Source organism: Budorcas taxicolor, chromosome 5 (genome assembly GCF_023091745.1).
Source record: "Budorcas taxicolor isolate Tak-1 chromosome 5, Takin1.1, whole genome shotgun sequence".
Classification (NCBI taxonomy): Eukaryota; Metazoa; Chordata; class Mammalia; order Artiodactyla; family Bovidae; genus Budorcas; species Budorcas taxicolor.
Genome location: NC_068914.1, coordinates 160,236,647 through 160,262,874, shown reverse-complemented (window position 1 = coordinate 160,262,874; position 26,228 = coordinate 160,236,647). Strand labels below are relative to the sequence as shown.

At 56.0% G+C, this 26,228-nt stretch overlaps 2 protein-coding genes across 3 annotated transcripts in view; one reads left to right on the top strand and one right to left on the bottom strand.

Annotated features, from left to right (window-relative positions):
- CELSR1 (cadherin EGF LAG seven-pass G-type receptor 1) overlaps nt 1-1,211 on the top strand; it is a 146,966-nt gene extending 145,755 nt beyond the window's left edge. Inside the window, exons 34-35 of the mRNA XM_052640654.1 lie at nt 118-385; nt 1,187-1,211. Coding sequence (XP_052496614.1) covers nt 118-385; nt 1,187-1,211 — 293 coding nt within the window. The remainder of the gene's footprint in view (nt 1-117; nt 386-1,186) is intronic.
- Nucleotides 1,212-8,631: 7,420 nt separating this feature from the next.
- TRMU (tRNA mitochondrial 2-thiouridylase) lies at nt 8,632-23,320 on the bottom strand. 2 transcript variants are annotated; one of them, XM_052640208.1, is made up of 11 exons: nt 23,194-23,320; nt 19,984-20,111; nt 19,140-19,246; nt 16,135-16,257; nt 12,933-13,105; nt 12,356-12,409; nt 12,205-12,271; nt 11,028-11,128; nt 9,746-9,890; nt 9,264-9,346; nt 8,632-8,839 (listed from the first exon to the last, which is right to left on the bottom strand). In XM_052640208.1, the coding sequence occupies exons 2-11, from the start codon at nt 20,025-20,027 to the stop codon at nt 8,687-8,689; spliced, it is 1,050 nt and encodes a 349-aa protein (XP_052496168.1). In that variant the 5' UTR covers nt 20,028-20,111; nt 23,194-23,320; the 3' UTR covers nt 8,632-8,686. The 2 variants fall into 2 exon arrangements, with proteins under 2 accessions (XP_052496168.1, XP_052496167.1); XM_052640207.1 differs by having other exon boundaries at nt 19,946-20,111; nt 23,194-23,314.
- Between the last annotated feature and the right edge of the window lie 2,908 nt (nt 23,321-26,228).

The following is a 26,228-nucleotide window of genomic DNA, read 5'->3' as shown; positions in this document are numbered from 1 at the left end:
CAGCAGCTGTGCCCACAGCCTCAAGTGACTGTCCCTCCCCGAGCCCCCTTCGTCCACCGCGTACAGCAAGGCCAGCCTGGCCGTGACCTCGTCCATCTCCCCCAACCCCGGACCCAGGCATCCTGAAAAACAAAGTCACCTATCCGCCACCGCTGACCGAAAAGACGCTGAAGTCGCGGCTGCGGGAGAAGCTGGCTGAGTGCGAGCAGAGCCCGGCATCTTCACGCTCGTCCTCCGTGGGCTCCAGCGACGGGCTCCGCGCCCCCGACGGCGCCATCACTGTCAAGACGCCGTGCCGGGAGCCTGGCCGTGAGCACCTCAATGGGGTGGCCATGAGCATGAACGTGCGGGCTGGCAGCGCCCAGGCCCACGGCTCCGGCTCCGAGTGAGTAGCCTGGGCCTTGGGAGGGGCAGCGGTGGCCCCTGGCCAGCCTCCCCTCCGCTCCCCGTCTGGAGGGCGGACGCCGGGTCCGGGGGCCTGTGGCCAGGATCTGAGCACAGGGGTGCCCAGGATGAGGCCTGGGGGCTCTGGGGGGGGCTTCCACCCAGGAGAGGAGCTCTGTGGGGGTCAGGAGCAATCAGTTGGAGGTGGGCCAGACTCCGTCCTGGGGGCTGAGTCAGCCACACCCCTGAGTCCTGTCCAGCCCTGACATTCTAGGATGTGAGAGCATGTGGGACTAAGCATCATCTCCTCGGCCCGGGGTCATTACTGACCCATTTTGTGGCTGAGGAGACTGAGGCTGGGGGTGGGGGAGCACCCAGCCGCAGAGGCATGGAAGTGGGCTCCAGCTCTGAACCAGTCTGCTCATCTCGCCAGATGGCCCAGGGAGGTGGGAAGACTGGACCTGGGTCTTCTAGTACATTAACAGAACGGCCTTCCTAAGCCTAGAGCAAGAGTCTGGCTGCCAGTGGTGCTCCGTGGGCCTCTGTGAGGATGCTCAGATGGGCCTGGGTCTCCGTGGCACTGTGGGTGGGGGGCAGTTTCGACCTGCCCCTCCCCTGCCTGCCAATGTCACTGTGCCCACACGTGAGCTTGCCCTCTGTGGAGCCTCCAGGGGTCCCCTGTCCCCCGAGGAGGGGCTCTGCCCCCGCCCGACCTCAGACCCAGCCCCGCTGCTGGCTTCACGAGTGGCAGGGCCGTCCTCGCTGACCCTCTGCCTGCCTGCCGGCTTCTTCCCACGCGCAGAGGCAGTAACGAAACTTCAATTTGAACCATCAGGAAACCGTGAGACAAGCCCGCCACCTCCACCAGGCCTCGGTGCCATGTGGTCGCACTCCTGGATCTCAGAGCCCCAGGGCCCCCCCCGCGCGGTCAGCGAAGCAGGCCCCGAGGGCAGGGGTCCCTGCAGGGGCAGCCCCACGACTGGCATGACTGAAGGTCCAGATGCAAAGCCCTGAGTTGCCTGGCTCCGGGCCCCTCAGGCCCCGTGACAAGTGCCAGAAGCCACGGGGGGGCTTGGACTCCCAGACGGGCACAGCTCAGTCCTCAGACTGCAGACAGAGCCCAGACCGTGTGCTGGCCTGGCTGGGACCGGGCCCAGCAGGAGAGCCGCCTAGAGACGAGCCGCCAGGCCGGCTGGCCAGGACTCAGGGCCCCGGGCCAGCAGCTAGCTCCACAGCCATCTGCAAAGCTGGCCCGTGCCTTAAAGCAAACCTCTTTCCTTTGTTGCAAAGGTGTAGATACTTCTGTATATTTGTATGGAACTTAGAAAAGGTGAAAACCTCTGTATATTTTGCATCTGTACTGGGAGATCCGTGGGGGTGATCTCTCCCTGTTTTTTATATGAGCAAGATCGCACAGACTCCAGCCTGGAGTCTGGCATGCAACCAGCAGTAGGTATCCCAGGAAAGCAGAGATGGGACATGCGTAGGGCTTGTGCTGGACAGGGGTTCCCATGCTGCTTCCAGCCAGGAGCGCAGAGCCCGTGGGCGTCACACGGGGCCACCCCAGATGAATTTGAGCTGCTTGCCCTCGGCTCCCACCTGCCTGGATGTGGATATGGCTCCGAGACAGGACCACGCGGGGCCGGGCAGGACTCAGGAGCCCTTCTGCGCGTGGACGCAGGAGCACACGGCTGAGCCGGGCCCGCCGGCCAGCCCCCCTCAGCCCCGCAGGCCTCCCTGGCCCCCGGCCCGGTCGGGGCTGCTGCAGGTGGGGCTCTCCTCTGTCTCTGCCCCTGTTCTCGGCGGGACTGCGAGTGATCACATGTCCCCGGTTCAGGCGGCGGGATGAGGTCTCCCAGAATGTCACATTCCTTCCTGCCAGTCTTCCAGCTCTTTGAGGCTCCGAGGATCTCGAGGCAGGCGGCGGTCTCACCCCCCGAGTCTGACCAATCACTTCGCTTTGCTTCGAATGGCCAATTGTGCGGAGGGACAAAGCCGCCGCAGCCACACTGTTCAATGGTTACCGGGCTGTTTTGGAAACTCACACCGGGGACCGGATAGAACTGCCCCTCTGCGGGCAGTTGGTGCGGCGTGGCCCGAGGGGCTGTGGAACGGGGCCCAGAATCACTCAGACACATCTCATTTCAGTGTTTCTTCTGTTCTCTAATCGGTGCCCAAATAAATGATCAACTCAGCTGCTTCCAAATATGAGAAGCCGTAAACTATGATGAGAATCGAGTAAAATGCAAAGATGTCCATATACTGTATTGTTCTGATGGAAATGTGAGTGTTGTTCGTGGCGTAGAGGAAAGCTTATCTGGTACTGGTCCAAGACCACAAGCAAAAATGAAATGAGATCCCAGAGCCCTCACAGCAAAATGAATTATAAATGTGCCTTAGCAGGGGAGTGGCCTTTTCAAGATACAAGATAATAATAGTACCTTCAAATGTTTACCGTGGAGGAAGCATCTTCTAAGCAAAAAAGAAAGAGGAAATATTTTTGAATCTTTGAACACTCCATTTTCATGCTATCCCATGTTCTTCCGCAACTGGATTTTGTCCCTTGAGATGTATTTAGTTTTTAATTTGATCAGAACTGTTACCAAAAAAGAAAAAAAAAATGTCAGTTTTATTAAGACAGGAAAAATGTAAACCTATTTTTGTGATTTAAAGACTTTATGAGAAATACTAGACACTGGAGGGTTTGTTTTTTTAACAAATGTGTATTTATTAATGTTCAGAACACTGGAATTGCAACACACATGAGGACAGAGTCTACAATAAATTAAGATGTTTTTGAATTTGCACTTCTGCACTGCTTTCGCCCCATCCCTACTTCTGCACCCCTGGTCCCTCCCTGTCCTGAGGCAGCCCTGGAGAAGGGGCCACGAACAGGATGCTGAGAAGCCTGGGGGGCAGGAGCCATTCTAGAACTTTCTGTATGTCCTTCTGCTCATCCAGACTCTTGCACCTCACACTCCAAAATCTTCCAGCCCCAGTCTCTGTTTCCAGTCCTTCGGGGACTCCAGTGAACACGAGCGGTCCCTGCGGCTTCATTCATCTGTGTTCATTCTTTGTTTCAGGTTAGATCTCTCTAGTGATGAATGTTCTTTTTCTTTTTTGCGGGGGAAGAGGAGCCTCAAATCATTTTATTTACCTAAATAAGGAAAGGGTGACCCAAGACTAGAGAATCTGGGAGTACTTGGCCTGTATATTTAAATACACAAATTATATATATATATATAAAACACATACGGGTGTGTGTATATATATATAACATATGGGTGTGTGTATATATATATATAACATATATGGGTGTGTGTGTATATATATAACATATATGGGTGCGTGTATATATATAACATGGGTGTGTGTGTGTATATATAACATGGGGGTGTGTGTGTATATATATAACATGGGTGTGTGTGTATATGTTTAACATATATGGGTGTGTGTGTATATATATAACGTGTGTGTGTGTATATATATAACATGGGTGTGTGTGTGTATATATAACATGGGGGTGTGTATATATATATATAACATGGGTGTGTGTATATATATATAACATGGGTGTGTGTGTGTATATATAACATATATGGGGGTGTGTGTATATATAACATGGGGTGTGTGTATACATATATAACATGGGGGTACATGTATATATATATAACATGGGTGTGTGTGTATATATATAACATGGGGTGTATATATACATATATAACATATATGGGGTGTGTGTATACATATATAACATATATGGGGGTATGTGTATATATATATAACATATATGGGGGTGTGTGTATATATATATATAACATATATGGGAGTGTGTGTATACATATATAACATATATGGGGGTACATGTATATACACACACACTCGTCGTTGGGCTTCCCTGGATATGTAACATATATGAGGGTGTGTGTATATATATATAACATATATGGGGGTGTGTGTATATATATATAACATATATGGGTATACACACACACACTCGTCGTTGGGCTTCCCTGGATGTATAACATATATGGGGGTACATGTATGTATATATAACATAAATGGGGGTGCGTGTATACATATATAACATATGGGGGTACATGTATATATATATAACATATATGGGGGTGCGTGTACATACACACACACACTCATCGTTGGGCTTCCCTGGATATATAACATATATGAGGGTGTGTGTATATATATATAACATATATGGGGGTACGTGTATATATATATATATAACATATATGGGGGTGTGTGTGTATATACACACACACTCGTCGTTGGGCTTCCCTGGATATATAACATATATGGGGGTACATGTATACACACACTCGTCATTGGGCTTCCCTGGATATATAACATATATGGGGGTACGTGTATACACACACACACACACACACACACACACTCGTCGTTGGACTTCTCTGGTGGCTCAATCAGCAGAGAATCTGCCTGCAGTGCAGAAGACTCAGGTTCAATCCCTGGGTCAGGAAGATCCTCTGCAGAAGGGAATCACTACCCACTCCAGTATTTTTGCCTGGAGAATCCCACGGAGAGAGGAGCCTGGAGGGCTACACTCTAGGGGTTGCAAAGAGTCAGACACGATTTAAGCAACTAAACCTAAATCAAAACCATATACATAGATTGTACCTTTTAAACCAAATTAATGTTAACTACCATTTTACTACTATTAAAAAATTTATATAATGCTATGTTGGTTTTTGCCATACAGCAACGTGAGTCAGCTGTAAGTATATGTAAATCCCTTTCCCCTTGGGACTCCCTCCCACCCTCCTTCCCATCCTACCCCTTAGTGAGCCACTTTCAAGTTCACTGATTCCTTCTTTAATATCCATTCTGTTATGAAGTCCATCCAGTGATTTTTTTAAATTTCAGATATTGTAAGTTTAAGTTCTAAAATTTCCACATGGCTTCTTTTTATAATTTTTATTTCTCTACTAAAGACGTCTAATTTTCCATGAATTTCAGAAGTATTTACCTTTACGTCATAGAGCATGGTTGTAACTTTAAATTCTTAGATAACTTGGACATCTGGGGGCCCAAAATCTGTTTTCTTTCCCCTTGGCATTTTCCTGGTTCTGGCTAATTCCACACTGAATTCCACACTGAATCCTAGACACCCAATGTTACGTCACAGGCCTCTGGGTCCTGTTAAGATCCTCTGGCAGATGTTGGTTTTGTTTGTTTTAGGAGGCAGTCAACCCAGTGAGGCTCAGACCACAGCCCTGCCTCCCTCTGCGGCTGCTGCCGTGCGGCCCTGGGCCTGCCCTGCACACATGGTGCACAGTCAGCCTGGGACCCGGGGTGCTTTGCGGCCCATCTGCTCTCGGAGCCTTTCATACGCTGCTTGGGGCCTGCTCCAACTGGGGCGAGCCAGCGCCTGTCAGCGTATGTGGAGCGAGGGGTCCGCTCTGCCCACGCCTTGCTCTCTGGGTTCGCCTTACGTGCGCTTACTCCCGGGGCCCCTTCCTTGGTTTCTCTGCCCAGAAAGATGGGTTGCCCCCAGGGTCCTAGCCGCCTGCACTGCCACGCTTCCACCCAACTGGGGCCACCTTTGGGGAAAACCTGTGGGGCAAAGAAAAACAGCGGGGACCCCATGATCTCAGCCCACAGGGCCCCTCTTCCCGGGCCTCCGGGAGTCCTCGCCCCGGTGCTGGCCACACAGCTCCAGAGGTCGGGCCACCCTTGGGTCAGGTCTGGGAGGAGAAAGAGGAAAGACGCCCAGAAACGCCCTCCCCCTAGGCCTCTCTTCCGGCCTCGTCTCAAGTCCACCACGGACAGTCGCCTCTCAGAGAGCTCAGGCTTGAGAGCAACAGAGGCGCTCGTCAGCCCAGAAGCCTCCTGTGGGGGCGCATTTCAGAAGGCGAGCAGCCCCTGGGGAGAGGCGAGCAGGTGTGTCTGCTGGGCCTGGGTGTCCTCCCGTGGACAGAATGACTGCCCTCCACACCAACCCCAGCCACGGCTGCTCCGGGACCCACACCTCAAGACAAAATCACTGAACAGACGTGAACGCTGAACCTCATCCAAGCCACAGAAACACTGAACAGTAGTGACTGGCCCTCACGTCACAGCTGTTGCCTTGCCCCAGCCACCCTTCCTGCAGACACCGAAGGTGCTGGGAAGTCTGGGCCTTGTGAAGGCCTCCCTGGACATGGACAAGAGGCCGATAGAGCCCCAGGGCTGCGGGCAGAAGACGGGCCCCAGGGGCTGACCCTGACACGGACTCGAGCCTCCCAGGAGCGGAGCACAGGCCAGGCTCGGGGGTCTGTCTCGCCAAGGTGACTCTGAAGTGACGTGGGGGGTGCGGGGCAACCCTTCGTCTGCATCGAGAGACGGGGGTCGGTGTGTAAAAGCAGCGGCTCGGGCCCTCACTCAGGATGCCCAGTGTGGGGTGACCGTGGCCTGGAGACCGGGCACCAGTGGGGAAGAAGGCAGGGAAGCCCATCCCCTACCAGCCCCAGCCCCTCTGAAGGTCACGGGCTTACAGCCCGAGTCCAGCAGGTGGAGCCAGAGGCCAGCCACGCCCCCTGCCTACAGCTATAGCTGTCAGAGGCATTGCCCAGGGACCTCCCAGGGTCAGTCAGTGGCCTGGAGGACTCAGGGGGGCAGGCTGTGCCCAGGAGAAGGTGGCGCTGCGGGCCTGGAGGACTTGGGGGAGCAGGCTGTGCCCAGGAGGTGGCGGCACTGCGGGCCTGGAGGACTTGGGGGGGGGGGGTGGCAGGCTGTGCCCAGGAGAAGGTGGCGCTGCGGGCCTGGAGGACTTGGAGGGGGCAGGCTGTGCCCAGGAGAAGGCGGCACTGCGGGCCTGGAGGACTTGGGGGGGACAGGCTGTGCCCAGGAGGTGGCACTGTGGGCCTGGAGGACTTGGGGGGCAGGCTGTGCCCAGGAGAAGGTGGCACTGCGGGCCTCTAGGCTCCCACGGGTACTGCTGAGCCAGGGGTAGCGGCAGGTTTGTGATCCTCCTCCTGCCTCCACTGGCCGACCTGGCTGGAGGCCTGGCATCGGGCCAGCAGGACAGGCAGAGCCATCTGGAGGCTAGAAGGGCAGCCTCTCCTCTGCTGGTCCATGTCCCTGCCGCTGGCCCCCTCCAGCCACCATTCCTCCCACCGTGGAGGCTCCCCAGACGGCGAGAGCCCCAGCCCAAGGCAGTGGACCCCGGGGAGCCTGAGCCCAGGGGGGCTCCATGCTGCCCCTGAAGCTGGCAGAACACAAGTGGTGTCTCAGCCCTGGCCTCCCAGCGGGGCTGAAGGTGCGCAAGGGCGCTGCTGGCCTCTCTGCCCCGCCCCCCAGCCCAGCACAACGCGGAGAGCGACTGCAGGTCTGCCTCCGAGCTGGGCTGAGCGGAGCCTCTCTGGCCAAGCCTGGCTGGGGGGCCCCTGGTCTTGGAAGCCACGCAGTGTAGTGGGAGGTGCCAGCCGTGTCCCCTGCCCCACCCTGGGGACGCGCCCTGCTGGGGGCCTGGAGCCAGGGGAGGGGGGCTGCAGCTCTACCGATGGAGCAGAACAGACAGAAGACCCTGGGGCGGCTGGGGCCCACAGTCCCTACGGAGCTGTGGCCTTCTCCCCGCCTGTGAGCGCACCGTCCCGTCCGAGGCCGGACCCTGGTCTGACACGTGGCCTGGGCAGCTGAGAGAGAAGACTCCCGCGTCAGTGAGTTCTGTCACGGCGCCTGAACGGACCAAGGCGAGCGCACCCGCCAACCGCCTCACGGTGAACCCGCCCAGGGGCCCAGGCCCCCTGTTTTCTGGTGTGACTGGCCACGGCGCGGGGCACTCTGGTGGGGTGATGGGGGGTTCTGTGTAGCTGCCTGGACTTGGGACAGGGCCGCACTCAGAGGGGCCTCAAGCCTGCAGCCCTCCCCGGCAGACACCCTGCAGGCTGGGACTCGGCTCAAGGCTGCTCACATGGCCCTGCCACAGGGGAGGGCAGGCACAGGCATGAATGGAGAGACAAGAGAAGCGGGACCCATCCCCTCCATGCTGTCTCCTGCCTGGCCACACACCCCCAGTGCCCTGGAGCCCTGAGACAGCATCCTGGGCCCCGGCCCCCAAAAACACCGTCAGAACCTACGTCCCAGACAGAGTTTTTATTGGATGCTGCCTCTTCTGGGCTGTGAGGAAGGAACCCTACAAACGGCCACCTGGGACAGACCCTCCAGCCAGCACTGGAGCGCCGCCGGGTCACCGGGGGGGTGGCAGTGCTGAGCCCCCACGGCCCCCTGGCTCCGCTCCCCCACCCCTCCTCCCGCAAGCTCCGCAGCAGCCGCTCCGCCTCCGTCAGGGTGCAGGCCCCAGGCCCGGGCTGTCACTGGAGCCCTCCGTGGCCATGCTGGATGTCCTCTGGCCCTTTTGCAGTGTGTAGGCGGACGGCCCCAGACGTAGGATCTTCCCGCTGCCCAGGCACTCGTCCCCTTTGTAGAACACGGCGAACTGGGGGAACAGAAGCCGCATCACCTGCAATAGGACCCAGCCTCCAGGTGCCGAGCGGCCTGGATCTGCGCGGCTGGTCTAGCGCTGGGGAGGGCGGGCCCCGCACCGCCTCCCCTGCTTCCGTCCTCGCCCCCCGGGGCCCAGGCCACAGGAGGGCCAGGGCGGGACCGCATGGCAGCCAGGCCGTGTGCTCTCGATTGGGAGAGCAGCGCTAGGCGCAGGGCTGGCTGTGTGACCAGCACCCCCACACCCCTCTGCCCTCAGCCCCTCACTGTCTGGAAGAAGGGCAGGCCGTCTGTCCTTCCAGAGCATGAAGCCTCTACCACGAGCCTGCGTCTCTGCAGGCCGAGCTGGTGCTAAGAAGGGCCACACACAGCTGCGGGGCCACAACCCCATCTGACCAGCCAGCCGGAGTCCAACTCACCTGTCCTGGGGCGAGCGCGCGCACAGCCTTCACAGCTGTCACCCACACGGTGCCGTCCTGGTTGAGGGTCAGCACGCAGGGCACTGGGTGGAAGACAAGGACCCTTGGAGGGGGCGCTGGCCTTGCTGAGTGCACAGGCTCAGGCCTTAGCCCCAGGGAGGAGGAGCAGGAAGTGCAGACAAAGGGAGCTCGGGACAGCAGCAGCCAGAGGGGCGCAGCACCGCCCAGCCGGGGCCAGGTGGGCACGCACACTACCTGCCACCCACCCGCCCGCTGGACCGAGGCCCCCACGCCCTTCCCAAGAACCCCCTGCATCCCGGACAAAGGAGGCTCAGCTGGCCTCAGTGCCCCCAGCCTGTCTGTGCATAGGCAGAGGGCGAGGAGAGCTGAACGGGCTGTGTGATCTGGACACTGAGGCCCTCCCTGCCCCGGTCTCACCCCCTGTCCTAACTGCCCTGGCCCACGGGTCCCTGAGCAGTCACCTAGCGCCATCTGGTGGCGGAAGCGGAAGTGACACTCCATCATCTTGTCGCGGACCAGGGCAGCAGGCGGCTCCTCTGCGATCCAGTGAACACGGCCAGTCCGCAGCAGGTCCCTGTACAGGGCCGGGTGGTCTGTCCGGGGGGCCTGTGGGACGGACCGTGAGGCTGTGGCGCCCTGCACCCTCAGAAGAGGGTCCCTGCCCCAAAGCCCCCTCGGTGCACTGCATTCACGACGGAAAACCACACTGACCCGGGGAGACTCGCACACGCATCCCTGGAGCCTCCCTAACCCTGTGCACATGAGCGCAGAGTGAAAGCCAGCACGCGGTCCGCCCACGGCCTCACTCCTCTCGTCCCCGCCACACCCTGCCTGCCCAGTGCCCGGACACCCAGGCCAGCCACACTCCCACAGGGATCCCACCAAGCCCCACGTGGCTGGGAACAGGCTCCTGGGGCCTCCACACACCCTGGCCTCCTAGCACCCAGCAGGGGCCCCGAGGCAGGATGGAGAACATCGAGTCCAGGGCTCTCGGGCCCTAAGTAGACAAGGAGACCCACTCAGGGACCAGCCTTTCCCAAAGCAAAAGACACTGCTGAACATCACACGAAAGTCACTTTAATTCAACCCGATCAGAATCGCTGTCCAGACTTCTGCACCAGGGCTCTCCCAGGAGGAGATGTCCCAGCCATGGTGGGTGGGGTCGCTGGCCCTCCACCCAGTCTAAGAACAGAGTGTGCGCTCAGCCAGGCTGCTCACCTCCAGCCCTGCTGAGACTGGGACTGGATCATTCTGCAGGGGACAGGGCCCCGGGCTTCACCTGCTACACACCAGCAGGACCTGCTGCCCGCCCCAACGCTGTGACACTAAAAATGTCCGTAGGCCCTGCTTAGGCACCAGGTTCCAGAGCTGCAGCAGGCGGCCTGGGCTGGCCCCAGCTCCGTCCTTGTCTGTTCAACAGTGATGCGCTGGGGCCCCTCGTGAGCAGGCCCGTCCCGGGCACTGACCACCCCATGTCCACACGGCCTTCCGCACACTACTTCAGCTTTGGGTCCGTCCACTGTGTACAATCAGAGAAGTGACATCTACTTACAGGGACTGACGTGATGATGGCCAGCGTGATGGGCATACAGGAAGAGCTAACAAGTACCTTACACAAAACCTTTGGTAGTGGCGCCAATCCTGGAGGGTGCAGAGGAAAAGGCCCTGCAGAGCCCCCACCCTGCCTGCTCAGCTTCGTGGGCTCTGCCCGGCCCGGCCTCCATCACGTCCCCGCCGACTCACCACAAGCACGTCGCCCTTGGCACCATCCTTCTCCACCACGTACCAGGGCTCCCGTAAGCCTCCTATGTTGGCTCTTTGGCCCAAAGTGTACAGGAACCAGCCTACGGAGACAATTTCTCAGTGAGGTGGGAGGAGTCCTCTCGCAAACATCCTGGTGGGACGGGGGATGGCAGGCAGGAGGCGCCCCTCTGTGGACCGCTTGAGGCAGCTAGGGTTAGGCTGTACCTCCCACCCCGCAAGGAGCAGTTCCAGCCGCGGGGCCACCCAGCCTGCAGTAAGCAGGGCCCACTCCTTCAGGAGGTGGACCAAGTGCCCCGCCGGAAGCCACGAGCCCCTTGCTGAGCCTCCGTGGGCCTCACCGGCGAGCCTGCTCCCATGTATCGACCACATGGGGCGGGGCCACCCGCGCAGCCTCGCTCCCTCCGTGCCCAGTGCTCTCCAACCACCTCTGTGCACCCCCACCCCAACCCCCAGCAGCGCAAGACCCGGTGGGGGCCAGGGGACCCGCGGCGCCCAGGCTCAGCGCTCCCCTCCTGGACCAGGCTCTCCAAGGCTCTGGCCGTCTCCTGCCGGGACAGGCTGGGAGCACCCTGCCGCTGTCCCCAGCAGGGCCGGCCCCTCCTCCCGCCTCAGGAACACTCGGTTCTCGGGGAGCCCGTGACATCTAAGCCCCACCCCCACACTGGCACCAGGAAGGGGCCTGTCATCAGGCCCCCACGGTGCAGCCCCACCTCTGTCCTCCCACCTGGGCACCTGACCTGTCCTCCCATGCCAGCCCAGCACAGACTGGGGGTGCCCAACCCAGAAGAATCTGCGAATGAGGAGCAGCAGCCCACCAGGAAGCAGGGTGGTCCTGGCTCTTCACACGGTCCTATGGAACTCGCGCTCTGCAGTCAACCTGACTCCTTCCCCCAGGGTGGAACTTTCCTGTAGCCTTCTATTCTCTCTCGCGTGCATGAACACCTGACTCGAGGTGAGGCTTGCTGAGCCAGGCGCACCCTCTATTATTGGCTGCAGCACCTGAGGAGCCACAAGAGATGCAGGCCCCTCCCTGTGGCCCTCCAACACCCCTGCTGCTCAGCAGGGCCTGGGGCACCCCGCCTGAACCCCCAGCACGCAGGCGCGCCCCAAGCCTCAAGGCGCTCAGCATGAAAAGCAGCCCCAGATTGCGTCTCACCTTTATGTGTCCCCAGAACCTTGTTGTCTTCTATAGAAATAAACCGACCAGGTCGAGGCTGTAAATACTGGAAAACAAGGGCTCCATCACCAACAGCTCCAGGTTCAGAGCAGAAACAGGGCCCCAGTCTTTCGCATCAAAGAACACTCACCTCAAGGATGAAATTTTCAAAGTTCCTTTTACCAATAAAACAGATGCCCATGCTCTGAAACGAACGGAAGGCCAGGTGTGAGATGAGCAGCCAGGCGGGGGTCCCGCGCTCCACTTGGAGACTCCAGGCAAGGACTGGATACAACACAGGGCTTCCCGGGGCTCACCCGCCCCGAGCCACCCCACCCTCTGGGCCAGGGCCCGGCTCCGCTCCTCCAGGGCCACAGATACCAGTCAGAGCCACACACAGACCTTGAGGGGCTTCTTTCAGGTCCCAGACAAGGACCCGGCGGCTACGCTTATAAGCAGCGCCACCGTAAGCAGCGCCACCGCCAGGACCCGCCGGGCCTGCGCTCGCTGCAGACCCTCAGGCCAGAGCGGGAGCAGGAAGCACAAGCCAGGCCATAGGGCGAGGTTGCAGTAGGGTCAGAGGTCGAGATCAGGGTCCCTTCCCAAGCTGACACGTCTAGCGTGAGACGAGCAAGTGGGAACGGCCGTCGCCCGGCGTCCTCGCCTACACTCTGCCTGTGTCTCCCTAGAACGGGGCCCCTGCCAGCAGCGACGCCCCTCAGCCCTACCTCCTTCTTCTGAAGCACGTGATGAAGTCTGTTCTCAGCAGCTATTTTCTTTACGAAATCTTTCGTTAGCTCCCCCAGGGGAAAGAGGGTTCTCCTGAGCGCCTCCTGGGGAACCTGGCTGAGAAAGAAGGTCTGGTCTTTAAAGCTGTCAGCTGCCTGGAGGAGTTTTACCGCTGCCAAGAGTAAAGAACAAAAGATGTTGCAGGAACAAAAACCACCACGCTCTGCTTTTAACAGTGTCCTTCCGTTTACTTTGACAGATGAGCCCTGGTCTGGCAGAAACAAAGATCAATACTCAACAGCACACTTCCAGAAAAAAGAGCTGCCATGGTTAAGAAAAATTCAAATCCCTAATTCATCTACTGTTGAAAAAATACACGGAAGGGAGATTTTACATGATAAGGGAATTTATTCCGGCTCATGTGTTAGGCTATGTTTTCAAAGATTAAACATCACATGACAAAAACATTATTAAGTATTAAGAAGAAAACGAAACGAGCCACATTTGGGAAAATCAAATGAGAAGCCTCACAGCAAACCTTACTGAGACAGTGTGGGCTGTGCTGTTTCCATTGACCACAGGAGTTCACACCCTGGCTGCTCCTCACCTCCCGCCCCCAGTGGATGCCGACCACACTCCCCAGCAGCACCCGCTTCTCAACCCGCTTCCCCGCTTGGAGACATTGGACTGATTGGAGTGCAAGCTGACGCCTGTCAGCCGCTCCTCTGAGGTTTCCCTAAAAGTCTGCGTGCGCGCTATGTCACCTCAGTCGTGTCTGACTCTGCGAGCCCACGGACTGCAGCCCGCCAGGCTCCTCTGTCCATGGGACTCTCCAGGCAAGAGTACTGGAGTGGGTTGCCGTGCCCTCCTCCATGGGATCTCCCAGCCCAGGGGTCTCTTACAGGAAGCCCGCATCTCTTACACCTGCTGCATTGGCAGATGGGTCCTCTACCACCTGGGAAGCCCCTCCAAAGGTCTGTTTCACTGTAAAGACTGTTCCCAGCTTGACGGCAGTGGTGCAGACCTCTGCCTGACCCTGGCCTTGGGACGGGGTTCGGAAAACAAGGTCCAGCTCTGCCTCTGGGCTGCTGGGTCCTGCCTGGCGTGTTACAGACCTTCTACAACCACGAACACTGGGTCCTCCGCCCTGCAGCTCAGTGGCCAATGGAGGAAACAGAGCGTGAGGCCAGCGACACGGCCGCTCTCCATGCGTCATGACCAGGGCTGGGCGAAGCCACAGCAAGTTACACGCCGAGCTCACACCCGTGCAAAAGGCACAGAGAGCCCAGGCACAGCGTGTGGCCCGGCCCGTCACGTGCAACGTGCTCTCTGTGTGGCTGCTTATGTTTTCCTTCCACGACCTCAAATTTGACCCTCATGTTAGCCCTATGACAGGTTTATCCCCATCTTCAGGGAGGCTTAGATAGTTCAAGTGACCGCCCACAGGGGTGCAGGGAGACGAGGGCAGAGCTGGAAACTGAGCCCAATCACATGGGTTCCATTCCATCAGGTTTTACGTATAAAACAACAAAATCAAGTGAAAAGTGAAAAAGAGAGTCCAGTCAACCAGTCATCAAGTAGGCAGACTCATTTGCCAAATACTATTTTTGTTTCAAAACTAAATTTAAACAAACAACAAAAAAGCTATGATTTTTAAAAAAGAAAGCAAGTAGCCCTCGACCAGGAAGAGGGACCCCCACTAAGGGAGGGTTTGACGGCACCCAGAGCTCCCTTCAGCACCTTCCCTGCTCCGGGTTGGCCAGCGTGCCACCTGCCCCAAGATAGGTGAGGACACAGGCTGCCCCTGGGACAGGTAGGGCACAGGAGCTCAGGCTGGGCGCGCTGCCCTCTCCCCAAGGACTAAGGCCAGGAGGCTTCTTCCAGCCCCCAGGGCAATTCAGTCAGGACAAAATAAAAAGTCTATAGTGTCTTGAAAACACGCAGAGAACAAAGACACTGCGGCACTGTTACAACAGCAACACAGACCAGAGCAGGCACTGTGCAATCAGTCTGGTCAGCAAGGCCCTGCCAGCTCTGCGCGGCGGCACCTTTTCCAGGAGATAAGCAGGCGTGCTACGCGACACAGACACAAATCCTTCATCTACTAGCGCCCCAAGAGCCGCGACCCCTGGGTCCTGGGGCCTGATTCCGCTGTGGAGCGCCTGGGCAGCAGGGCTGGGCGGCCACGGCCAGGCCCTCCCAGTGTGTGGGGTGGGGGGCTGCTTTCCTGGTGAGGGGTGCCTGGGAGTGTACAGGCAGCACCGGGGAGGGAAGCGGTCATGTCTCCCTCCGCCCGCCCCCACACCCTCCAGGGGACACAGTGCTGTGCGGGCGGCAGCAGGAGGCCTTCTCAACACCGGGAAAGCGGCGGCCTGGTCTGGGCCCGGTCAGCTCACTGATCTGTGGCCTCGGCTGCCGCGAGGTGGAGGGGAGGAGAGATCACAGGGCAGCTGAGCTGCGGCCTGTAACTGGGCCGGACAACACGGAGAACCAGGGAGGAGCAGAGACCGTGGAGTTGGGAGAACCAGGCTGGGTCCAGCCCCCAACCCAAGGTCCCCTTGCCAGCGATGCAGCCAAGCTTCCTCTCCTCAGGGAAGAGGACCCAGAGACCTGCCTGCTGGCCCTGCTAAGATGGGTGCAGAGAGGGGACACCTCTGGGGTCAGAGAGGGAGGCAGTGGACAGGAGGCAGGCCAGGGCAGGCGAGATCTGGAGCAGCACAGGTTCCCTATGGTCCTGCATCCGAGGAAACTGTTTGCAGAACAACAGCCTTCCAGTCGACTGCTTGGCACTTTCTAGGCTGGCGACACCTCGTGCCCTTTGACACTGATAATTTATACACGTAATCTTCTGAAGCAAGCTGCCAGACCTGTGCCATGAATGTCAGGAGACAGCCTCATTTCACACTGAAGTATGTCACACCTCAATCTCGACAATGCAAGGCTGAGAATTGGGCCACTGTCGCCTGCTTTCCCCAGAACTGGGTTAAGTTTCCTAGCAGCCCTGCCTGGGCACCCGCCTGAGCCAGCTGGAGGCCCCGCGGGGAATGACCCTTGAGGCAACTGTCCTTTTTTGAAGAGCAAACCAAAGCCAACGAGCTCGCCTGGAAAACACGGGGAGAAGTCGGGCAGAGCGCGCTGACAGCCCACAGTCACTGCGTCGTTCCCAAATAGTTCGGCCCTGGCCTGGACACGTGTACTCACCGTTCCTAACTTCAAACCGGTTTCTGAAGAGCCCTTCCGGCCTCTTGATGTGCTTCTGCTGGAACACCTCTTCATCCTCCAGGGACGTTCTTGCATAGTGACCTGTCGCCACCGCATCTGCGCCTGGGAGGTTTTTAAAGCACGAGGGTCAGAGTTTAGGAGTGCACTTGCTGGCCTTGGTCAGTCCGAGCCCGGGGTGCTCCATGGGGCAGAGGTGCCAGGTCTCACACCAGGCGGTCTGCGCAGGGGACCTGCCCCACTCCCCAAATGCCCAGATCCCAGGGAAGAGACACACTCCTGGGATTCTGTTAAACAGGTAGTCTTTGAAGTCTCTAAACTGATAAAATCTTAGCTACAAGCTTTCGCTGCATCTCTAAGAGCCTTTCAAAAGTTAGTGTCGGGAATTCCCTGGGAGTTCAGTGCTTAGGACCCAGTGCTTTCACTCCCAGTGCCCAGGCTCAATGCCTGATCCGGGACCTAAGAACCCACAAGCCACATGTCCAAAAAAAAGTTAACATCTATTTATTCATTCTACCTTAATAGAAAGGAAAACGTCAAACATGTACACGAAGGTTTAAGTACAAAAGCTCATTTCAGTGCTTTTTATACTAAGGAAAAACTGAAAACAACCAAAATGTTTAACACCACAGGAGACTCTGAATAAAGCACCACTGCACAGTAACAGCGCCACCTACACAGAATCTCTAATGGCACTGGGGAGACACCTATGATATCGTTCAGCAGAGAAAGAAAGTGCAGGATCCCACTCTCCTCAGTGTGCAGGGAGACTGGAAGACAAGCAACAGAAAGCCTTTCTTTCTGATTCTGGGAGGAAATTACAGACGACACTTTCCCTCCTCTTCTTTTGCTTGTAGGTTTCAAACTTTCTTTAATAAATGCATGGACCATGGAAAAAGCAAGAGAGTTCCAGAAAAACATCTCTTTCTGCTTTACTGACTATGCCAAAGCCTTTGACTGTGTGGATCACAATAAACTGTGGAAAATTCTCAAAGAGATGGGAATACCAGACCACCTGACCTGCCTCTTGAGAAATCTGTATGCAGGTCAGGAAGCAACAGTTAGAACTGGACATGGAACAACAGACTGGTTCCAAATAGGAAAAGGAGTCCGTCAAGGCTGTATATTGTCACCCTGCTTATTTAACTTATATGCAGAGTACATCATGAGAAACGCTGGGCTGGATGAAGCACAAGCTGGAATCAAGATTGCCGGGAGAAATATCAATCACCTCAGATATGCAGATGACACCACCCTTATGGCAGAAAGTGAAGAGGAACTAAAAAGCCTCTTGATGAAAGTGAAAGAAGAGAGTGAAAAAGTTGGCTTAAAGCTCAACATTCAGAAAACGAAGATCATGGCATCTGGTCCCATCACTTCATGGGAAATAGATGGGGAAACAGTGGAAACAGTGTCAGACTTTATTTTTTGGGGCTCCAAAATCACTGCAGATGGTGACTGCAGCCATGAAATTAAAAGACGCTTACTCCTTGGAAGAAAAGTTATGACCAACCTAGATAGTATATTCAAAAGCAGAGACATTACTTTGCCGACTAAGGTCCGTCTAGTCAAGGCTACGGTTTTTCCTGTGGTCATGTATGGATGTGAGAGTTGGACTGTGAAGAAGGTTGAGCGCCCAAGAATTGATGCTTTTGAACTGTGGTGTTGGAGAAGACTCTTGAGAGTCCCTTGGACTGCAAGGAGATCCAACCAGTCCATTCTGAAGGAGATCAGCCCTGGGATTTCTTTGGAAGGAATGATGCTAAAGCTGAAACTCCAGTACTTTGGCCACCTCATATGAAGAGTTGACTCATTGGAAAAGACTCTGATGCTGGGAGGGATTGGGGACAGGAGGAGAAGGGGATGACCGAGGATGAGATGGCTGGATGGCATCACTGACTCGGTGGACGTGAGTCTGAGTGAACTCTGGGAGTTGGTGATGGACAGGGAGGCCTGGCGTGCTGCAATTCATGGGGTTGCAAAGAGTCAGACACGACTGAGCGACTGAACTGAATTGAATAAATGCATATTACTTTTATCACAGTGAAGGACCATCCAGTAAAATCAATTTCTTCTTTCCACACTATGAAAAAAGTGAAAGAACCTACCAAGGCATATACTAATCCAGAGGCCTTGCATTGTGTGAAAACTTCACAGACATTCAGGATTGTGAGACTGTTTCCCGGAAGCTGCAGCAAAACTGACCCAGTGCTTAACCAAAGAAGTGTTTAGTCGCTAAGTTGTGTCCAGCTCTTTGTGACCCCACAGACTGCAGCCTGCCAAGCTCCTCTGTCCATGGGATTCTCCAGGCAAGAATACTGGAGTGGGTTGCCATTTCCTTCTCCAGGGATCTTCCTGACCCAGGGATCAAACCCACGTCTCCTTTCTTGGCAGGCGAATTCTTCACCACTGAGCCAACAGGGAAGCCCAGTTAATCAGTTGTTGTTGTTCAGTCGCTCAGTCGTGTCTGACTCTTTGCAACCCCCTGGACTGGAGCACGCCAGGCCTCCCTGTCCTTCACCATCTCCCAGAGCTTGCTCAAACTCATGTCCATTGCATCGGTGATGCCAACCATCTCATCCTCTGTTGTCCCCTTCTCCTCCTGCCTTCAGTCTTTCCCAGCATCAGGGTCTTTTTCAATGAGTGAGCTCTTCGCATCAGGATTGGAACTTCAGCTTCAGCATCAGTACTTCCAATGAATATTCAGGACTTATTTCCTTTAGGATTGACTGGTTTGATCTCCTTGCAGTTCAAGAGACTCTCAACAGTCTTCTCTTGCACCACAGTTCAAAAGTATCAATTCTGCCCGGCTCAGCTGTGATTCTCACTCCGGAGTTGGAGGAAAAATACTTGCCCAATGCTGGGTGAGCCCTTCAAATTTAAGGTTTACATCCTCAGATCCAGAAGATACATGCTGAAACCAACCTCAGCTCCTGGATATCTCATGATTTGTAAAAAGATAAATGAAGATAATTTAAATCACTTACCAAGGTTATCCACAGCATAATTAAAAAAACAGCGGAATTTGATATGCTTGTTGCAGACTATGTCAGGATTAGGGGTTCTTCCTTTTTCATATTCATTTAAAAAATCACTGGAATGAAAAGAAAAGCCTTTTTATTTCTAAGTGTCAAACATCCTATGGAAAAATAAATCAGCTACATGACTTGCTTAGAGTTTCTCCCTGTTTCACTAAAACTGTAATTTTCTGCAAGATAGGAGCTTCAGTACAGAATCATTTTCAGTATTTTCATCAAACGTTTGTTTAAAGCCAGCTGCGCTTTCCATCTGAATCTGCACTCACCAGGCACCGAGGCCCATTGCGCCATTTCCCAAAGTAAGAGCCAGGGAACCCCATCCGAGAACCAACCAGGGCGCCTGCTGAGGTGCAGGTTGCAAGGCCCCGCCCAGCCTCGGGTGTCTATTCAACCAGCACCCTAGCTGGTTCCTCAGCCCGACACTGACAGCCCAGGGGTTCCACCCTCAGGGACCAGCCATAGCCGGCCTTCCAGAGCAGACCTGAGCCCTCGTTCTCTCATGCTAATTTAGCAGCAGAAACATCTCAAGGTTCAAGAGATGTTAAAGAGACTTCTGGCATGTGGCACAGTAATAGGAACAAGTAATAGGACGCAGGCCTGGCTTCCAACCCAGACTTCCGAGGGGCGGCCGAGGCCTCCCACATGTGGTCTCCCGCACCGCGGCCTGAAAAGAGAAAGCGCTGGCTGGCATTAGCCTGGCTGACCCCGGCAGGACTGCCGTGGAGAGGGCCCGCGCTACATCGGGAGCCCCCCACCTGAACACGTCATTCCAGTACTCCTTCACGTAGGACACCTGGCGGAAGGGGATGTCCAGGATCCGGCACACTCTGTAGGCATCCTCGCAGTCTCTGTCGGCAGTGCAAACGCCGCGCTCGTCCAGGGAGTCCCAGTTCTTCATAAACACCCCTGTCACCCGGTAACCTGGCGGGAGGAGTGGAGGGCAAGGTCAAGAGAGGACGTAGCATCAACCTGGTGGAAAAGGCAGTGCCTCCTGGGCTCCGCGCCTCTGTGCACTGGGGCTGGCTGTCCCTCCCGCCGCCACGTGGCCTGCAGCGCTGACCACATCTTAATGCAAACCGCCCCTGACGCTCTGGCAGGGGCTCCCACCCTGACCCTCTGCTGCACTCGGTAAAGGCCTCCATCATCACAGCACCCTGTGGGGCTGAACTGACAGTGAGCATCCGGAGGTGTGAGCATCCCGGAGGTGTGGACGAGATGGCATCTTTCCATCTTCACGTCCCCATGCTGTGTCAACATACAGAGAGACTTAGCAATGTGACTGGATGAAAGAAAAGCAGAAATTCTACACAATTTTTCAAAACAAATAAAAACCGCCGTTCAGTTATCAGAAAAGTAAACTCAATTCAAAAGTTATTTCCAATTACCCAGTAAGAATTAGATTCTAAGTCATCAGACATAAAGACATAAAAAATTTTGGTTGCTTTATCACAGGGCTTTCCTGGTGGCTCAGATGGTAAAGAATCTGCCTGTAATGCAAGAGACCCAGGTTCAACCTCTGGGCCGGGAAGATCCCTTGGAGAAGAGAATGGCAACCCGCTCCAGTATTCTTGCCTGGAGAATTCCATGGACAGAGGAGCCTGGCAGGCTACAGTCCTTGGGGGTCGCAAAGAGTTGGACGTGACTGAGCGACTAACACACACACACATCTATATACTTTGAGACCGGTTTTTCCCCTTTTCTGTTGCAGACAAAGTACCAAACCAAACGTGGGGGAGACCGACTTTCTAAGTACACAGGTGTCTACCACGTATGAGAAACGTTTCTTTTGGGCCGGCTGAATGTAATGAAAGACAGGCACCGGACTGTAAAAGCTTTAACACGGTATTCCAAAGAGCAGAGACTCGGTGACAAAGCTCTGCCAAACACTGAAAGGCTGCCTGAGCAAGGCCACCAGCCCCACCCCAGCAGGTCCTCCCTTCTCTGCTTCCCACATCCCCGGACCCTGCTTCCCTGACAGTGCACCCTACACTGGGCTCCCACTGTTCCTGTGCGCGCCCCTGCAGCTACTAAAGTGAGGCACTCTGCCACCTGCCAGGGCCGTCTCACACACCCATGTGTCCCCAGAGCCCGGCAGTGCCCAGCACAGAACAAGGGCTTACGCAGAACAAATACACAACTCCACCCCCAGAGCTTAAAACACGCCCCCTTCCATGGCCTCATGTGCCTGATCATCCTTCTCCTGGAGACGTGACCACTCACGTGGCGGAGGCCCTGGCACTCCAGGAGGCCACAGCGCTTCGGAGGCACGTAGCAGAATATGCACCTCCGACGAGACTGGAAGAGACCTCCACGTCGAGGGGAGGACCTGCTGCTTCTCTGCTCTGCCCCTCAGCTTCCTGCCCAGAGGAGCAAAACCCAAGGAAGCTGGTCTGTGAAGCTGCTCAGCCTGGATTCTGGGAAGGAGCGCTAGCCTTCCTGAAGGAGTAAGATAACCTAACTAGTCTCCCCAGGGATGTCTGCCACCATCGCCCCAGACGTGTCGCCGCCTAGTCAGAACCCTTCGAGGGCTCTGCACTGTCTCCCACAACACACTCTGAAGCCCTTAACAGAACACTCTCCACAAGCAGCGCTCAACCTCCTCTCTGCCTCACTCTCCCTCCCAGACCCAGCCAGCACTTCTGTGCCTGAGCTTTGCACCTGCTGTCGACTCCGCCAGAAACGCTTGCTCCTTACCTCCTGAGCCCCAGCCTTTGCTTAGGAACTCCTCCTCCTCCTCCCCCTCCAAGTGGTGATACCACGGATGAGAGGATCTTAGGTCTCTCATCTTTCAGGTTGCTACCTCCTAGATGAATAAACCTTTCTCTGCTCCAAACTCAAAACTTCAGTGTGTCTGGCCTCACTGTGCCACTGAACATATGAACTTGGCTTTGACAGTAGTCTCAGCGCAAACACCACCATCTCTGTGATGCTTTGATTCCCTTCCCCATCGCAAGTATGTATGCTCACAGTCTGTCTCTACTTGTATTTGACACTTTTTATTACACCTTTTGTGACAGTTTGGTTATTAATACTAACTAATAACCTCTACTGCTGAGTGCCTAACGTGTGCTGGACACTGGGGTAAAGGCTTTGTGTGTCCTGTTATTTATTACTACTACCACCAGTAACTTCCCTAGTGGCTCAGACGGTAAAAGCGTCTGCCTACAATGCGGGAGACCTGGGTTCGATCCCTGGGTCGGGAATGGAAACCCACTCCAGTAATCTTGCCTAGAAAATCCCATGGACGGAGGAGCCTGGTGGGCTGCAGTTCATGGGGTCACAAAGAGTCGGACACGACTGAGTGACTTCACTTTCTTTCACTTTCACCTCCAGTAACCCTGGGAGGTGGGCGGTGCCTCCATTTTACAAACAGGAAGAGCCTGAATCACTTGTCAGGAACCTGGGGTTCCCTCTGCATTCCAAGTGCCGAAGAACGAAAGACGCCTCAGCAACAGAGGACCTACGAGCGCCACTAGGTACTGGAGGGCTCCCAACCGGAGCGGCTCACACGGACGGAGAGTCAGATGGGCAGTGAGCCTCGGCTCCCGACCGGGGGCGCCCGACAGGCGCCTGAGACAACCGAAGCGCTCCTGCGCAGAGAGTCTGTCACCCACCGAGTGGAAAGCACAGCCGCGACTTGAAGAGCCCGTCGGGACTGGCCGCACACGCAGCCAGACGGCCACGCCGTGTGTCGTGGAGATAAGGGCCTCCACGGAGGCTGCGGCGCTCCTCAGGCCTGGGCTGAGTGCGGACGCCGCCGCCGCCGCCGCGGGGGCAAGGCCTCGGGGCCGGGGAGAAACGCGGCCGCCCGGAGTCGGGGCCCCACTCTCCCCTGCTCGACCCCGGCGGCAAGTGCGGGCCTGACCGCTCCCCGACAGGCGGAGCGGCGGCCGCGCGCTCTCCGACCCCCAGGCGCAGAGTGAGGGCCGGGGCGCCGCGCCGCCAGGCGGGGCTCTCCGAGAAGGGGCCGCTCGGGGGCGGCCGGGCCCCTCGGGCTCCTCACCTCTCCGCCTCAGCAGCAGCGCTGCCACCGCGCTGTCCACGCCGCCGGAGACGGCGCACACGACGTGCCGAGCCGCCTGCATTGACAGCGGCCGATTTCCCTCACTGCCGCCGTCGCTTCCGCTCCTAGCCGGAAGTCCCGCCCTCCCCTGGCGGCGAGAGCGCAGAAGAGGCCCGGGCGGAAGCGGGTGCTCAGCGCCCTGCGTTCCTCCCTGCCCGCTGCTCCCAGGCGGGCCTGTGACCACGCCCCCTGAACTCCTGGCTCCGGCTTACCTCTCTGCCGGCAGCTGCCGGACACACTAAGCGCTTCCTACGCGCGCGCGCGCGTGTGTGTTCCCAGCACACACAGGTGTGTGTGTGATGTCAACTACAAATTGGCACTTACCAAGAGCATTGCCAAGGTCTGAACAACAAAGGCATTTGCCATCTGCCTCCACGGAGATTGAACCCCATGCTGCTAAAATAGCTCTTGACCTTCAACAACCCCTGAGGGAGTTGTGTGGAGTGAGGCGCTCTGTGCTCCAGGGAATCTGGAGGGACAGGTCTTTGGTTGGATGTTTTTAGGAACATATTTTATGATCTCCATCCTGGCATCTCCTCCTATCTAGAGAAGCACCAAATCCCTTCAAGGTGCCATCAGTTCCTCAGGACTAACAAAAAACCTTGTGTAAATTGGGTGTTTCAGGGGATTGAACTCCCCCTTCACCAAAAGCTTATTGACTTTCCCCCACTGCCGCTTTGGAGCAGCCTCTTAGAGCTGTCTGAGATGCTGCCTCCCGGCTGCAGTCCTCATTTTGCCCCAGATAAAACTTCACTTGCAACTCTCAAGTTGTACATCTTTTTTTAGTCAACAGTGACTTAGGAGGGCGCCCAGTGAACAGGCTGCCAAACGACTGAAGAGTGTGATGTCGCCCCGGGGGTGTGGTGTCGAGCTGGGGGCTTCTGGAAGTGGGCGCGGGCCTTCCCTTAGCTGACCAGAAGGGGAGGGTGAGCAGGCGGAGGGCCCAGCCCTGAGTGAAGGGCCCTGGGCCTGGGGACAGCGTGGGGCCAGACCCAGCAGGGCCAGGGTGCCTGCCGACCCCAGTTCAGTTCCAGGGGAACTGCTCATGGCCGCACTGCGGACAGGCGCTGAGAGCCCGGTGGGGGCTGCTAGGTCAAGCGTCGTCATCAGCGCTGGTCCTGCTGCTCTCTGCTTCCTAAATCAGTGCTCACAAACGGCAGAAAGGCAAACTGCCTTTAGTCCAAGGCCAGCAGTCTGGGGGAAGTGGCGGGCTCTCTGTCCCCTAACAACCACCTCCGGAGATTCTGCTCGGTTATGAGTTTTTGAAGGGGAGCAGAGAAGTAGTCTCAGTCATTGAGATAGGGGGTCAGTCACCAGAAGTTTTTTCCAAATTTTTTATTTACTCACTTATGGCTGCGCTGGGTTCACTGCTGCGCACTGATCTCTAGTTGTGGTGCCCAGGCTTGCCACTGCAGTGGCTTTCCCTAGAGTACAGAACAGCCTCTAGGGCACCAGGGCTTAGTTGCATGTGGCATTTTCCCAGAAAACGGATTAAACTCATGTCCCTTACACTGACTAGCAGGTGAATTCTCAACCACTGGACCACCAGGGACATCTTATTTTTCCTGTTTAAAACTGCTGAAAAAGTTAGGGTTTCCCTTGTGGCTCAGCTGGTAAAGAATCCACCTGCAATGTGGGAGACCTGGATGCGATCCCTGGATTAGGAAGATCCCCTGGAGAAGGGAAAGGCTACCCACTCCAGTATCCCGGCCTGGAGAATTCCATCGACTGTAAAGTCCATGGGGTCGAAAAGAGTTGGACATAACTGAGCAACTTTCACTTTCAGATAACTGCTGGGGCGGTTCACAAAATTGATTTCAGGTAGGACTTGAACCATGGTTTGAAAAAAGCTGGGGAGGAAATACACTGGAGATGCAGATGGTTTTTATTTTTGTTTGTTTACTTTTGGCCACATGGCATGTGGGATCTTAGTTCCCCGACCAGGGATGAAACCCACGCAGCCAATGGAAGCTCGGAGTCTTAACCACTGGGCCACCAGGGAAATCCTGCTGATGGTTTTTTAAATCAGGTAAATATACACACCAAAGCTTGGCATTAAAATCACATTAGGTTAACAGTGGACATTAATGTCTAAATGTGGATAATTCTTAAGACAAGTCATTTTCTTGAGAACAGGAGTAGTTTTGAGTTCAGAGTAAAGGAATTCCCTGGCAGTCCCGTGGGTAAGTTCTCCACGCTTCCACTGCAGGGAACTCGGGTTTGATCCCCGATTGAGGAACTAGGATCCCACATAAGGAAGAAAAAAAAAAGAGTCTAGAGTGAAATGAGGGAGGCCCCATGTCCCCGTTTCTGAGACGAGAAGCAGGAAATGCCAACAGAGTGCCAAGAGCAGGAGGCGTAAGCGGGCCCTGCAGGGAAACAGAAAAAGGACTGCGCTTCAGAATAAGGCGTCAGGAAACCCCGACAAGGGGGCAATGGCATCTTGCATTTCTCGGGAGAGATGACACCTGGCCTTCAGAGGACTTCAGAGTGAGCATTCGTTTAGCTGAGGCTGTGAGGCGGCCCAGCTGATGTCACTGGACTTTGGGCTGTCTGGGGGACCCCGCCCGCCTGAGGCAGAGTCCAGTATCATGCCCAGCACATGGCCTTGGGGTTAGGAGAGCTGCCACCCACCCCTACAGTGGCTGAAACATGACACCTTGGCAACTGTGTTTTCTGCTCCTTCTCGGTTAATGGGCGGTTATTAGCTATTTGGGGTTGCAAAGAGTCAGACAGGACTGTGCGACTGAGCGACAGCCACTTGCTACTTAGAGGCTCCAAATCTTTAACCACTGCCTAACACAGGGGCACGATGGACCAGCCGTGTAAACGACGACATCCCAAATGCCCCGACAACAGCAGTGCGAGCTGTGTGGATGTCAGCTGTGAAACGTGAAAGCGTTTGCACCTGAGAATTAATGGAATGTGACGATCACGTGACGTTGGGCCTCTCAAGCTGAGAAGGGTGGCCCTCT

Bases quoted from the DNA above. Each gene is read 5' to 3' on its own strand.
- TRMU (XM_052640207.1), bottom strand. From the start codon at position 23,275: ATGCAGGCGGCTCGGCACGTCGTGTGCGCCGTCTCCGGCGGCGTGGAC. The intron at 19,247-19,945 runs GTGGGGGGCTCC...TTTTCATTCCAG, and splicing joins TACTGGAATGACGTGTTCAG to TGATTTTTTAAATGAATATG. The intron at 12,410-12,932 runs GTAGGGCTGAGG...CGTTCGTTTCAG, and splicing joins ACGTGCTTCAGAAGAAGGAG to AGCATGGGCATCTGTTTTAT.